Source organism: Sarcophilus harrisii, chromosome 6 (genome assembly GCF_902635505.1).
Source record: "Sarcophilus harrisii chromosome 6, mSarHar1.11, whole genome shotgun sequence".
Lineage (NCBI taxonomy): Eukaryota > Metazoa > Chordata > Mammalia > Dasyuromorphia > Dasyuridae > Sarcophilus > Sarcophilus harrisii.
Window position 1 is genome coordinate 15777464 of NC_045431.1, and position 16456 is coordinate 15793919.

General features: G+C 40.8%; 1 protein-coding gene across 1 annotated transcript in view; it reads right to left on the reverse strand.

Annotated features, from left to right (window-relative positions):
- The window catches only part of SEL1L3 (SEL1L family member 3), a 111097-nt gene that overhangs the window by 29821 nt on the left and 64820 nt on the right, over positions 1-16456 (reverse strand). Inside the window, exons 12-14 of the mRNA XM_031943941.1 lie at positions 13190-13309; positions 10819-10959; positions 6632-6694 (exon numbers count right to left, since the gene is read on the reverse strand). Of these exons, the coding sequence (XP_031799801.1) occupies positions 6632-6694; positions 10819-10959; positions 13190-13309 (324 nt within the window). The remainder of the gene's footprint in view (positions 1-6631; positions 6695-10818; positions 10960-13189; positions 13310-16456) is intronic.

Here is a 16456-nt window from a genome sequence, read left to right on the forward strand (position 1 = left end):
TAGATCTATAAACCCTGTGTGCAGACTTTTGTTCTCCTGGCATTTCTCCTGAAGTTGTTGGAGAGCAAACATCACGTCAGTCATTCCCTGGCCCTTTCTGAGGTCACACTGCCTCTCAGGTGGATGACAACCTTTTTCTTCTTCTTTTTTTTAAATGGCATTTTCTTTTTCCAAATACATACAAAGAAAGTTTTCAATATTCATCTTTGCAAAATCTGGTGTTCCAATTTTTTCTCCCTTTCTCTCCCTCTCCCCTTTCCCCTAGATAGCAAGCAGTCTGATATCAAACACATGCAATTCTTCTAAACACATTTCCATATTCATCAAGCTGCACAAGAAAAATCAGATCAAAAGGGGAAAAACATGAAAAAGAAAAAAAAACAAGCAAACAATAACAAAAAAGGTGAAAATATCATGCTTTGATCTACATTCGGTCTCTGAATGCAGATGGCTCTCTCCTTCACAAATCTATTGGAATTGTCTTGAATCATCTCATGGGTGAAAAGAGTCAGGTCCATCACAATCGTTTGTTGTTATGTACAATGTTCTCCTGGCTCTGACCATCTCATCCAGCATCAGTCCATGCAAGGATGACCATCTTCCCAGGTGAAAGGTCAGCTTATTAAAGAGGACTCTGGCAAGAATCTTGCTAGCAATGACTAAGAGAAGATCTCTCCCTCTTATCTCCATGATTGTCAGATGACAAATTATTTCCCGTTCTTTTGTAGGGATGGGCAGCGGCGGCGTCCTTGAAGTCCTGGGGGATGACTTCCTCTTGCTGTAGAACTCAGAAGATTTCAGTTAGTTCTGTGTGAGCAATGGAACCCCAATCTTGTAGATCTCTGCTGGAATGGAATCAGCATGAGATGCTTTGCCACAGGAGAGGAACTCAAAACCTCTTCTCCAGGTGGAAGTCTGGCTAGGAAGGGATCGAGCTCAGGCGGAGGTCCATGGTCAGCGTTTCAGCACTGGTTAACGGTTGGGAACACCATGGAAGTGTTCAGCCCATCTCTCTGGGACCAAGCGCTTATCTCTGGTGAGGCTGGGCTCCCTCAGCCCTGAGTAGTGTAGACTCTCCGTAGGTCTCTGGCTCATAAATAGTCTTCGGGGTATCCCAGAAGCGCCTAGAGTGTTGTTATAGTAGGAAACTGAATCTCATCTACCTTCTCCCCCAGCCAAGAGTCCCGCATCTCTCTAACTCCGCTTGCTCTTTCCTTGGAGCCTTTTAGAGACTGACAAACGGGCCTTCTTGTAACCCTGCGGAGGTCTCTTTGTTGGCTTCTGATTGCCCAGTCTTGGTTCTGGAGGACCAAGGTGAAGTGATGGACCAAACATGAAAATGAGACTCATTGGTGACCATCTGTATTGGAATCTGTTTTGTTCGATTCTGCATATTTGTTTCAAGGATTTGTGAGGTTTGGGTTTTTTTGAGAGAAAAAATGCTTAATAATCGAAAAGCATTTTACATTTAGTTCAAAGCTTCTGTCACTATTTGGAACTTAGCCTTGGAAATGCCTTAAGAGCCAGTTTATAAGCTCACGGCGATACAAAATCAAGTCAAATTACATTATACTCACGCTTCATTTTGTACCACAAGCTGCACTGAACACCTTAATCACCAGACCTAGTTCTGGCTGACATTTAGCTATTTCCAAAAATCATATCTCGACTCAAAAGATTAAGATGAACTCCTCCTAAGGATGCCCCAAAGAACATGTTATTGATACTGAAGGAATTTCCAAAGGAAGAGTTTCAGCCCTGCTGTGACTAATGGCAGCATCAGGAATACAACTGTAAAGTCTTCCAATGTGGCTATTTTTGAAAGAAACAATACTCATTTGACTATAAAATTTTGGTAAATTTGTATAAATAAACTTAATCCTATAACTGAATAGTCATGTTTCATATTATATGGACATTGACTTGTCAAATTAACTACTATGCAAATGTAGGTGATTATAAGTGTAACTCTATAGAGCTATTATCATGGGGTATTATCTAATCACATAATACAACAAATTATAAAAAAAAAACTTAAACAGAAGTCATACTCAAATTATAAATAGATTTGTCGAACTTTAGCAGTGTGACAAGTTTTAAAGATCGATTAGTGTTTTATTATTATTATGTTATTGGTAGTAGTGGTACGTTAGGGACATGTCTAGCCTAAGCAATTTATCTACATTTTTCCCCAATTACTTACTTTGTGGTTGTTGTTCATCTTGTTCTCATCTTTTTCTTTTTAAAACTCTATTTTATGTTTCTTAATTATACATAAAAACAAATTTTTAACATTTGTTTTTATTAAATTTTGAGTTTCAAATCCTCTCTCTTCCTTTCTCCCCTCCCTCTTCCTTGAAAGGCAAACAATTTGATATAGATTATACATGTGTAGCTTGGTGGTGCAGTGGATGGAGCACTAGGTCAAGAGTCAGGAAGACCCGAGTTCAAATATGGCCTCAGATATTTACCAGCCATATGACCCTGGGCAAGTCACTTAATCCTATTTGCCTCAGTTTCCTCATCTGTAGAATGAGCTGGGGAAAGAAATGACCAACCATTCCAGTATCTTTGCCAAGAAAACCCCAAATGGAGTCACAAAGAACTAAGCATGACTCAAACAACTGAATAACAACAACACTATGCATGTGCAGACATAAAGAACATGTTCCCTATTATCCATGTCATGAAAGAAAATACAGACAAAAAAAAAATAAAAAGAAAAATGTTAAAAGTATGTTTCAGACTCGTGATGGAAAATGCTCTCTACATCCAGAGAAAGAACTAATGGAGTCTGAATGCAGATCCCAGTATATTAGTCACTTTTTGTGTATATGGATTTTTTCCCTTTTGATCTGTTTTTTCTTTCACTATATAACTAATATAGAAATATGTTTTACATGATTGTATATATATATATATATACACACATATATATATATAACCTATATTAAATTGCTTTCTATCTTAGAGAGGAAGAAGGGGAAGGAAGCAGGGAAAAAATTTGAAATTAAAATTTGATAAAGAAATGAATGTTAAAAATTGTCTTTACATGTAACTAGAAAAAAATCTATTAAAAATAAAATAAAATGTGAAAGTATGCTTCAAGCTATATGCATTCAGATTCTATCAGTTTTTTCTTTGGAGGTAGATAGCATTTTCCCTCATAAATCTTTCAGAACTGTTTCGATTACTAAGAACATCAAGGTCATTCATAGTTTTTCATCATACAGTATTGCTGGTACTGTGCATCCTGTTCTCCTGATACTGTTCACTTTGCACTAGTTCAAATAAGTCTTTCCAGGTTTTTCTGAAATTATCCTGCTCATCATTTTTTTATAACACAATAGTATTTCATTACAATAATATACCACAACTATTCCCCAATTGATGGACATCTCGATTTCCATTTTTTTGCCTCTACAGAAAGCTGTAATGAATATTTTTATACAAAAAAGGCCTTTTTAAAAAAATCTCATTGGAGTCAGCAGGATGATTTCAGAAGGGCCTGGAGAGACTTACATAAACTGATGGTAAATGAAGTGAGTAGAACCAAAAGTACATTGTACACAGCAACAAAAAGACTATGTAATGATCAACAATGAGATGATTCAGGGCAGTTCCAATAGATTTGTGATGGGGAGAGCCTTTTGCATCCAGACAGAGAATATGGAGACTGAATGTGGTTCACAGCATAGTATTATCACCTTATTATTATTATTATTATTATTATTATCTGCTTGCTTTTTTTCTTTCTCATTTTTTCCTTTTTGATCTGATTTTTCTTGTGCAGCATGATAAATATGGAAACATATATATATATATAGAAAAACAGTACATTACAGTAACAGTATATTATATATATATATATATATATAATGTATAATATACATTATATATAGAAAAACAGTACATAAACTGCTACTTTGAACATTTCCATTGGAACTAACGGCACCATCAGAACAGATTCATAAGATCCCAGGATTTCGAGCTGACAAAGACCAGTCCAGAGGACAAAAGAAACCAGATGATTAGTCCAAGATCCCACCTAAGTCCAGCTGTTCTGACCTGAATTACACACTAAGTAATTACTACTACTCTATTACCAGTCTAAGGAGAGGGATGGGGGAAGGGAGGGGAAAATTTGGAACACAAGGTTTTAAAAGGGTGAATGTTGAAAACTTTGCATGTATTTTTAAAATAAAATTTTATTTTTAAAATTATTTTAATTTTAAATTTTTTATTATTTATTTAAATTTTTATTTAAATATTTAAAATCTCATTGGGATACAGACCAACAATACATGTGGTTTTGTTGGATCAAAGAATATGGACAGTTTGATGGCCCTTTGGACATAGTTCTAAATTACTCTCCAGAATGATTAGATCATTCACAATGTAGGAAAGAGACGTTTAACTGGATCATTTCCAAAGTATGCCTCTTTATAGTAGGGAACTTCCATATATCTCCCATGTTTCACAGTAAAAATAATGGAAAGGATGAATATTTATTAAGCACCTACTGTATACCAGACATGCTATTATTCATCCTATAAATGAATCTAATTTGATCCTCACAACAATCCTGTGAGATAATTGCTATTATCATCCCCATTTTTTGGTTAGTTGGGGAAACTGAGATAGACATGGTTATATGGTCACGACACATGGTTATGAAGTGTAAGGTAGATTTGAAGTAAATGGGACACTGATTTTCCCGATTTATTTAGATGTCTCTAAACTAGTTATACCACATGTTAATTAATCATCATGAGCAACCTTCACCACCATGATACTCCATTTATTTCTTGCACTCTTGGAGATAGTGAAGACCATATTGACTGAGGAACTAACAGCAGTGATAACCCTAGAGACCAAATAACTGGGGTTTTGGGGTTCCGACCACTTTCCGATCACTTTAGCATTCTGAAGGCACACGACAACAACCGAAACGGCAGCCGCAGAGCAACAAGAGCAACAAATCCTTTAAGACTTGCCCAGCATCTTATATATGTTAACTCATTTAACAGAGGTACCTACCCATTGTGCATCATCTTAACTGAATCCCCCTGCTTGACAGCATGGTTGATGATTTTGGCTCTGAGGAGTTTCTTATTATTTTAGATCTATTTAATGTGCATTTAAAACAGAACACATTATGATTAATTTTCCACTCAGAGATATAGCTAGATCCCTCTAGACACAGAAAATCTACATTTGCATTGTTTTACATAGCCACGTCCTGGTTAGTACAAATCACGAATCCAGTGAAGAAGTTAGATTATTTAAATTCTCACTGAATATTTCCATTGGACTGGAACCAATCCCCTTATTTCCCATAATTATACCTCTGAATAGCATGAATGTGAATAGATACAACAACTTTACAGGATTCGTTATTTGCACTAATGAGGACCTGGCTGCATCAGAGAAGCGACCCCCTCTCCCTCATCTCCGGAGGGCCTAAGTCGATACCTTTCTTGGTTTTGTGAGCGTGATTTCCAAGTGTGGTCACGTTCCTCCTCACCCTGGCTCACCGGGGATCGCAGCTCCTTATGGAGTCGGATAGCCTCTCTGCTTCTCAACTTCCTTCCTTCACACTCCGGTAAAACCAAACTACAGGAGCCCAGAAACTCCTTGTTTTGTCTTTGTCTCCCAAATGCCCATCCCAGTGTCTGGAACACAATAAACCTTAATAATGCTTATGGAACAGAACCTCCCTAAATCCACACTGGCCATTTGGTGTTCACTTAGGAAAGGGATAGGAGACAAGAATTAACCTTATTATTCCAGCTTTCATTGTACTTCTAGAAAAGTTCTAAGCACTCTTTACACAGATCACTATTGTAAGGGAAACACTTTCAATAGACAACAATACATAAAGACGGGATGTGTGATAGCACAGCTTGGTCCTGACTTTCAATTATGTGGCAGAAAAATGAAATGCAGACAATATCTCCAAAAGGAGCACAGATTCCTTTCTACGGAGCTTCTTTTAAAACTGCTACTTTGAACATTTCCATTGGAACTAACGGCACCATCAGAACAGATTCATAAGATCCTAGGATTTCGAGCTGACAAAGACCAGTCCAGAGGATGAAAGAAACCAGATGATTAGCCCAAGATCCCACCTAAGTCCAGCTGTTCTGACCTGAAGATTGGCGGTTTTCCCCAATGCTATTTACTGCATTAAAATCAATAATATGGTCACAGTTAAAGCCTTATTATCCAAAAAAGTCCTTTCATGTTAAAAGGTTGAATTAGAAAGAATTAAAATGTTGGTTTTTCAAATTCAATAGTGTCTTTGTACCCATTCCATTTTAAGGAGATAAGCTATTCCTTATCAATGGAACAATGATCACATTTTCATCTCTCAAATAATTTGTCTTGAATTATGTTAATAGGAAGAAAAATTCCGTTTCCGATTGTTCCGTCTGTCTTGTGGCAGGTTTCTGTGTGTGCTGGAACTAAATCACACCTAGCCACTGCACTGGGTTCCCCCCCTCCCCCCTTCCCTTTTCCACCTTCAGGATCTTTGTGTGTAGTGAAGCCATTTACTTCTGCAAACTCGTGAGTGTGTAGGTGCTCAGTGTGGAAATGTTTCACTGTAAATAAGAGGCTTAGGTGTTACCTTGGCAGCAGCTTTTTTCATCAGTTCTAAAGCAAGCCTTCTATTCTTCCGTACTCCTTGACCCTAAACAATAACAAACAACAACAATAAAAATGATGAAGAAAATATACACGGTTAATCCTCTGCAACACAAGGCAAACGGGCTTGGCAGCTTTTGGCAGGACGTGCATTTAAAACAAATGTAAACTTTACATTTTCTAAATTTAAAGCCAATTCCAAAAGAATGTTGGCTACAGTATTGTTATCCTGTTATTATTTTCTGGGGTGACCTTGCTGACATGACATTGCCATTCATCACTGTATACGGTCTATTTCTACCAATGCTGAACTGATGCTATCAGAAGCACTGGCTAAGATTCAATGAGGTTAACAGTCTTCGATGTTTTTCTTCTGAGATTATCTAACTGGTAAACTTGATAAGACTTTAGTGGAGTAGGGAACTGAGGGGAGTGATAATAAAAGATTAAAACCATTCTCTTAGTTCATTAGAGTCTACTACACTGGAGTGAAAACACTAAAGAAGTAGTACTAGTATATAATCAGAATTCTTCAGAATCAGAGGATGATATTAATTCAAAGTCTTAAGAAAGAAAAGATTTTTTTTGTCACAAAAATGAAACTGGTAATTGGTAAACTTGATAAAAAGACTTTAGTGGGGTAGGGGACTAAGGGGGAGTGATAATAAAAGCTTAAAACCATTCTCTGTCTTAGTTCATTAGAGCCTACTCCGATGGAGTGAAAACACCAAAGAATTAGTACTAGTATATAATCAGAATTCTTCAGAAGCAGAGGATGATATTAACTCAAAGTCTTAAAAAAGATCTTTGTTGCCACAAGAATGAAACAAATGCTTCACAGTTAAAATTGTTATATTCTCTGGTAGAAAAGAGTAGAAAACACTTAGAAATGGGTTGTTTATAAAAAAGGGGAGGGACTGAGAGGGCAGAGGAGAAGGTAATTAGATTTGATGATACAAGTTAAAAGGGAAAGGCACAGAATGATTGTATAAAATATAAACTCGTGGATTAACCAGTGGTCATCCACTTGTGGGGTAGAAATAGATTAAAGGGCATTTCTGCAGACACCCTGTCAGACCCTGAAGACGCTGGATTAGAGTAACCTGGTGAATGAAATGCTCTATATAACTTGATTATTTGTCCATATCATGATATCTATCTCATGACCTACGGGGGTCACAACAAATTGCTTCCAATTATCTCGAATTAAAAATAGAATTGTCATGAGAACTGAGTTCTTTGCTGGCTAATATAAAGAACCAAAGCAATCAACCTTTGCTCGACAGACATACTTAATAAACACAAGAATGGCTAGGAGGGCAGGAAAAAATGACCTCACCTCCTTAGTTTTACCCTTTGATCTACCTCACGGCACAGCCTTTGTGTGCCAAGCCCCAGAGGATCCTAAGAATATCTAACTCTTAAGTTAAATAGTTATCTGAGACAGAAGGCTTTGATCTCCTTCCAGGAAGGTGGAGAGTAGGGAAAAAAAAGGACTCAGTCTTAGTCCAAAAACTACACACATGAGTTAAGGCAGCAGATTTTATGAGCTAAGGTCAGATAAGCCCAAGCACAGCAAAAATGACAGACCCAGAGTCACTAAGAGATCAGCAGAGCAGCCTCTACAGTGGAGCCTATACAATGTATATGCTGTCTACAGAATCTATACAGAGTTGTCTATACAGTCTATACAATGGAAGGCTTGTTCTATTTTCCAAAATTTTCTTGCTATGCTATTTTGTGAAATACCTTTGCTTTGAACTGATTATGTCTTGATCAGGGCTTCTTCAACTTTTTCCATTTGTGACCCCTTTTTGCCCAAGAAATGTTCACATGGGTATATAAAATAGATATAAAAATCAACATTTACTGATAATAAATCATAAATCTGTGGCCCCCACCTTCAGTTATGAGACCCCATATGGGGCCACAACTCACAGTTAAGAAGTTGGGCTCTAGATAACTAGAAGAAAAAGTAAACATATCTAATGGGGCTCATGAGCTGTGGATTTTGAGTAAATGTAATTCTCCAGAACACTGTGAACTGGGTAACTAGGCTGTTATTCTGGGTAAATATTCTTGTGTGAGAAGGGGGAGTTTCCCAGATGCTGAAGAATTGGGACCATATTGTAAAGATGCTTCTAAAGACATAATGTGTGAAATACATATAAGGTGTGTCCATGAATATGCTGTTTCATATTAAACAACAATATGGGCAATATTGAATAATATAGGGAAATTTGGAAATATTTACTTTTTTTATAGGAGAATATGTGGGATTTGAAATAATGAACTGCGAACTAAAAGCCACAATGAATATGATTAAGAAACAATCTCAGATCATCACTTTCTACCAAACTGCTCACTCAAAGATGAGTTTTCAAAAAAGAACAAAATGCTCCATGCATCGATCCAATTCAGATTCGAATCTCCTTCTTTTGTAGTGCTATTGAGCAGGACCAAAGTGAGCCCCCAAAATATCCTCTGAACATCCCCTGGTTGGGTTTAAAGCTGTGCCAGATAGAGAAACAAAATGGTGAAAGATAGAATAAAGATGGAGAATGGAAGTTCGTAAGGAGGGAGAACAGAAGAAGGTTCCTTAAGGATGACCGAGGCAACACTTAGCACAATGTGGTTCGGTGCTAGGGGGATGTGATTAGAGCCTATTTCCTTATTAAGGCTCAAGGCTGACTGTGAATCTGAACAACATCCTAACAAATAAGTGTAGGCAGACACCACAGATGTAAGCATTAGGAGGAAAAGACCAGCCTGGGGCTCAAAGAGATCTTCATCATCACTGATGTGTTCTTTGTAGTTGGAAAGAGACCATGGAAACACAGAACACACGTGTATATTGCTCCATAAGGGAGTGGAAAGAGCTGGCGTTGGAGACAATGACTGTAGTTAGTTCAAGCTCTTCTTCCAACATATATTGGCTTTGGGCCCTCACCCAGGCAAATTACTTTGCTGCTCAGTGTCCTGGGCATGGAGGGTCTCCAAGACTGTAAAATGCACTGAAGATGACGACTTGCACTGATAAAGAGCGTTTCCCATCTAGGAGACCCCTACCCAGGAGATCACGAGCCCCATCCCAATTAATCTTCCCATCAGAAGTAGCTCAGTGCAGGGCTTCTGTCTACCAGATGATCAAACAGTCTGTAATTTGATTGGAAGCGAAAGACTTAACTAGTCTGTTTTCACTGGGTCAAGCTAAGATTCATTACAAAGATAAAAAGATGATTAAACTTGGACCCACGAGAGAATGTTAAGGGAGTCGGGATGATTATAACTGGACAAAGAAGGCAGGGAATCTAAATGAATATGTCTCTGCGAGTGACGATGGTGGATATTTTTGGCCGTAGGCCGGGGAAGGGAGGTAAGGCCAGTGTTTTGATGGGCAGCAGTAGCCATGGAGCCTGGCTGCCTGGCTCTGTGGAAGAGCACAGAGATGCAGGGCTGCTACGCTTTGACTCTTGGTTTTTATGATTACCCAAGCAGTGAGAGATTTAATGGAAAGAGCACCACTTGCATGTGTAAGGGACCTGTACCCCTAAATCCAGGGCAAGTCTTTGAACTCTACTGAACCTCAATTTCTGCATCTGGAAAATGAGCAGGTTGAGCTAGGGATCTCAAAATCCCTTCCAACTCGAAACCCAGTGGCATGGAATAGCCACGCTGAGACAAACTCTCACCAACAAAAGGTTTTCTCTTCCAACTCCTCACTGCTCAAATCAGGAGGGGTTAATTAAAAGGCTTTAGACTTGGGATTGGGGGCTGAATATCAGCAAATCAGACACAGGTGTGATTTCTGTATAGATTGGGGGGGAGGATGACATGAATAAATGGCTGTCCAACAAGCCCAGGTGAAGGGCCCCAAACTGAGAATCGGGGACATCTCCTAGAGGATGCAGCGGTGTTTGGAAAAGCATTGAGAGTCAAAGAGCCAAACATAGAAACAGTTATTAAAAAAAATGGGGGGAGTGAGTAGGAGATAGGAGCAATTCTCATTCCACCTTTTATCAGCTATCTCTTTCTCCCCAGAGTGAGTGACGGAAGCAAATCCTAAGCTATTTAATTATCTACTCCCTGTTTGCACATATGCCTCCAGGAAACTGTTCTGCAATTCTGATGGGAGTTGCAAAATTTAGGCACAAATTAAGTTATTCTTACCTTGAATAATACAATGGCATAATCATATATTAATGCCGGGTCTTCCGTCTCCAAAGCACCCTTGGCGTACCACTCTATTGCAGCTTCAGGGTTTTTAGCCACGCCTTGTTGTCCCCAGAATAGCATCTGCGCCAACCGTTGCTTAAATGACAAATAATAATAATTAGGATGATGATTCTTTAAAATGACCTTCACAAGCCACGGTTGATTTCAGGCTTTTTCTAAAACATTAAATGCATTCAGGCCAATGGATTTTGTTATCCGCAGCCAGCAAGGTGATTGACATCCTATGTTTTCCACCTGATAACCGTAGCCTTTAATCACTCCATAATTAGAAATATCCTAATAGAAGCTAGGGAGCAAGTCTATCTTTGTGAGAGTTGGTGGAGGGAGAGAAAGATAAACAAAAACTGAAGTATCACAGAAGCACAGAGTTTCGGAGGCAGCAGGAAGGTCAGCAGCATCCAGTCCAGCTCTGCAATCTCCCAATTAGGGCTTTACCTGAAAACCTCCAAGAAGGAGGATCCAGCCTTCCCTCTGGACAGCTTAAATTGTGATGGAGTTTTCCCCAACCTCAAACCTAATTTTGTCTCTGGAGTCAATCTAATATTCCATTCAACATCCCATAAAATTCAGGACGATTGATCTCATGACCTTCCTGAGAGGCTGAACTCCCAGAATTCCTTCAACTAAGGCTCAGACAGAATGGACTTGAGATCATGCATCTTCTTGCCCATCTCCCTCTGGATCCTCTCAAGTTTAAAAGTGACCCAGAACACTGGAATACAGAAATTCAGAAATGGTCTGGCCAGGACAAAGGACCACCCAACCACGGCCCACATTTGGCGGCTTTCTTAGCCCTATGTGATCATATGGTCCAGAAAGGAACCCATCATTTTGGCCAAGATTGGCTCAGAGGGAATGTAAATAGCAACTGTTCCTGTTTTGGCCAGAAGCCCTGAGGGCCTTCCCTTCCTGAATTTCTTTTTTTTTTTTTTTATTAAGTAAAAGTGATTATTCTCTGCCTCATTTCTTCTTACCTACTCTTAATCAGCTGCTGTCTACCCAAACTAACTCATCTTATACTTGCAAAGCTTTTTTTTTTTTTTTAAATCCATGTCACATTTTACTCTTACCCCTCCTAAATTTCATCTTACCATCCGTTCAATGTTCTAGCTTATTGGGATCCTTTTGGGTCCCCATATCATCCGGTAGTGGTATCAACCTCACCCCCCCAACTTGTCACCTGCATACTGGATGAGGCTGCCATGTAATTACAATTATCCAAGTCCCTGACAAAATTAGGCAGCACTGAATCAGATTCCCCAGAGTGCTCTACTCGAGATCTCCTTTATCAATAACATCTATTTAATACTCGTCTTCTCTTCCTAGACAGTCTGTTCTCTTGTCAAATGATCCTGTGAAAATAAATTTGCTCATTACTTAAAACCTTTCTCCTCATGAGACATGAGAACTTCTTTTCTGTTATTTTGTCAATAAAACCACCAGGTTTCCCAAGGGATGTGTCTGAGAGAATTTCCAAAATGCCAGGAGAGAGAGAGAGAGAGAGAGACAGAGAGAGACAGAGAGAGAGAGAGAGAGAGACAGAGAGAGAGAGAGAGAGAGAGAGAGAGAGAGAGAGAGAGAGAGAGAGACGAGAGACAGACAGAGATCAGAGAGAGAGACAGAGAGAGACAGAGAGATCAGAGAGAGAGACAGAGAGAGACAGAGAGAGAGAGACAGAGAGAGACAGACAGAGAAAGAGAGAGAGAGAGAGACAGAGAGAGACACGAGAGACAGACAGAGATGAGAGAGAGAGAGAGACAGAGATGAGAGAGAGAGAGAGAGAGACAGAAAGACAGAGAGACAGAGAAAGAGATGAGAGAAAGACAGACAGAGAGATAGAGACAGAGAGAAAGAGATGAGAGAAAGAGACAGAGAGGTGGGGGGGGGAGAGAGGGAGGGAAACAGAGAGAGATTGGTGTACATATATAGATATGTGCATATAGAAATATAAGTACACACAAATATATAAAAGTGCCCTAGGAAGCCAGTGAGATCTTTCCTTAAGTCCTCCCATATTACCCTTCCCTCCCTGTTTCTACATTTGTGATCCCAGCTCTGCCAAAACGTAGCCGGTGGACTTTGGGCCAATCCCTTAACATATCTAGATCAGTTTCTTCATGGATAAAGTGAAGGGGCAGGACAGCCATCCTCTTCCAAGTTTCCGATCCTACACTTGCTCACTGCTACCTTCTTGCAGGAGGATTCCCCATCCTCCTCCTCTGGTCCTTCCTCACTTTTCCCACATTACATGCAAGCTGTGGAACATTTAAAACCACTGCAGGACAGATGGTGGCCCCATCTTTACCTGAGCAGCTGCATTGCCTCTTGTTGCTTCATGTTTCAGCCACATAAAGACGTCGCCATCTTCCTTAGTTTGAACCTTTAGCATCTCGTCGTCCTTCAGCCTTATTGTTTCTACGTAAGCCTAAAACATGATCCAAACCATAGTATCAGGGGGGATCTGGGGGCCTTGGAGATCACTAGTCCAAAGCTTCTTAAACTGATGGTTGCCACTTTATTCACATAACTGAATATGGGGGCTGCGAAATTATGATTTATTATCAGTAGCTGTTTGATTTGCATATCTATTTATAAACTCAGGGTTATGTAAAAATTTCTTGGAAAAAAGGGGTCATGAGTGGAAAAAGTTTAAGAAGCACTAATTCTAGTCTGACACCCTTATTTTAGAATATGTCTCAAATACCTTCAGTGGGGGCAAATGTTAGCGCTTTTTGGAGGGATGATTTAGCTTTTTTTAATAACTGAACAAAACAAGATACAGAGTTCTGATAAGTTGGGGGGAGGGGACCCATCCACATAATGACACCTAAGAATGATGCAGGGACTGCTTTCCGAGAGCGACTCCCATTCTGGTGGCTGCCCAGACCCGTTTGTTTCACGAGCAGGTGGTGGAAAACCAGAGATATTGGATCCAGCCCTAATTTGGGAAGGAGGCCCCAGACAGCATTGAGAATGGCTTTGATTTCCCTTTTGACACTCTCTTAATGAGGGTTAATAAAAACACCTGGCATCGGTGAGCCTACTCTGGAGTTCTCTGTACGCCGCGGCCATCTCTGTTTTCCAGATGTTGACATGCGGAGGGAGGATCCTGTAATCCTAGGACATTAGGGGCCAGAGGAAGGACTGTAATAGAGCATCAGGACCATGGCAGACCCTGAAGCTGCATGGGGTGAGCTGGGACAAACGGCCACTATCGGTCCCTGCCAGCCACCTTAGGGCGTGAGCTTCTGTGGAGACGGCCGTCCAAGCCGATTCCCCATGAAGCTCACTGGTCAGTGTTTGCCTGGGGCTCCCACCGAACATGTGACCACGGGCCAAGCTTCAGGGGATGGCCCAAGTTCTTTGTCCCGTTAGAATCTGTCCTGTTTCACCAAGCGAGGCTGGGAAGTGGAAGCCTGTCGCAGGGATCCTGCCGCTAGAGGGGGACCACTGAACGTTGCCCCCCGAGACCCTGGCTGTGCCCTCTGGGGCTTTATGATCTCAGATTCCCCATCTGGGCACTTTTAAGGACTAAGGCTAAAGCAAAATTGGAGGGTCCTGAGCTAGGAGACCCGTGTACCGGAGAGACTGAGAGAAAGAAGGGATCTCAGAGATCATGTTCTGAGCTCCTCATATAGACGAGTAAAATGAGGCCCTCAGAGGTGGAACAAATCAGCAAAACCATGAACTCTGCCTTGGGGGCTCGGGCCTGCCATTGGTGTCCAGCACCCCCCAGGCTCCCCCTTTCACGAGGCTCCCAGATCCGTCCTTGGTGATGAGGAGCAACTTTGAACACCCTCTCTCCCACAGATCTTTTCAATTTTTCAGGGATCAAAACCTTAATCTAAACCTGCAACTGTTGGGGAGCTGCCGGGTGTAAGTGATAACCAAGGGAAGACTCAAGGACATGAGCCCCTTCTCAGTGTCCTTGAAAACCTACCTGCAGGTGGCCATCTTCTTTGCTCACTAACGCGAGTGGAACTCCCCCAAATCAGGGCTGCGTGCCCAGGGGACAGCAATTAGTGCTAATTAACACTGATGTTAAGTGAGGAAGGGAAAGCGTTTACAAAGAATCCTGTTCAGCTCTGGCCAAGAAAGGGGCCTTGGAGGGAAGCCAGGCCCTGAACCTACAGGGCAAAAGATCCACGGCTGGATAAGGAGTCAGCTGGCCCTGGGCGCCAGCTCAGAGTTGGTGCCCACAGCAGGCCAGCCCAGCGGCTGTGCCTTTAACCTCCTCCAGCGGAGCCCGGCCAGTTCCCACTAGGTTCTGGCCACCAGCTCAGTGGGATCACTCAGAACAAATAGCTTTGCCATCCCGTGTGTTTCGGGAAAGAAATGGGCAGTGCCAAGGGGAGAAGAAAAGCCAGGATGGAGGGAGATTCTGTGCAGCTGGGAAGTCACGGCTTCCAGGGGGGGCTCGCACAGGTTGTAGACGCATCTGCCTTCTCTCGAGTTATAAAACTTAATGGGTCGGCCGGCAGGCCCGGGAACTAAGAACCGCTCGCAGTGAGAGGGAAGAGCAATTTCATAACCCGGCCTTTAAACACCTACTAGCGCCGACCTCCTCCGCCCAGCCGCGGCTCTAATGCAGCGAATAAATCAGCTGAGGTCTTTGGCTCCCATTAGGGAGTGACGTGAGATCCCACCCTGCCCCCTTCACATCCCCAACTTATTTCTTGCAATTTAACATTGGAGATATTTTAAAGGGATGGGGAAATAGTCTCTTTAATGACAAGAGCAGAGTGGAAAATACTCGGGTTTCAGAAAGCACTGGACATCATTATAAAATGAAACATTGGGTGTAATTTAGCCGGTGCATAAAGTGGGTCGGATGCTTTGGGTATTTACTGCTGAATATTAAATGCCAGTTGCTGCACAGTAAAACATCAAGGTTTTAACTCAAGCCATCACACAAGCATGATAATTACTTTCTAGAAGAACAATAGCCTCTGAATAAACTTACCTTTCTCACTCCCAAGCACCCTCTCATATCCTATCACTTTGTCTATTAGGGACGCATGTGATTTGGCCCAATTTAGACAGGAAATCATGTTGCTGACCGCTAATGGCGGGATGATGGGAATTTTAAAAAATATCATAATGGCCCTGGGGGAAAAAAATCAAGCCACATAAATGTTGCTGTTTGTGTTTCTCTTAAAGCTAGAATGGCGTCCTACTCAGTCATAAAAAAGAGATCCGAAGTGAGCATTTATGGTAAAGTTAAGTTAGAGATTACTATAAAATTAAGCAGATAACTCATAAATTAAGGAAAAGAGTGAAAAACGCTACCTCTTCCTGATTTCCTTTTTTATTTTTTTTTAACTGACACTTCCTTTGTTAACCAAAGTCTAGCTTCTGACATCCAGTGGGTTCATTTTCTGGGTGCCCGTGATGAATTAATAGATGTTCAACAAAGGGACATTTAAATTAATGTATTACTTCTACTTAACTTCTCAAGAAGCCATTCATTAGATATTCTGAAGGAACTTGAGTTCTTATCGGTCTTCCTGACTCTTTAATTTGCAAGTACAAGTGTGTTATTTTCTATCTATAAGGATAGAATATATCTCAT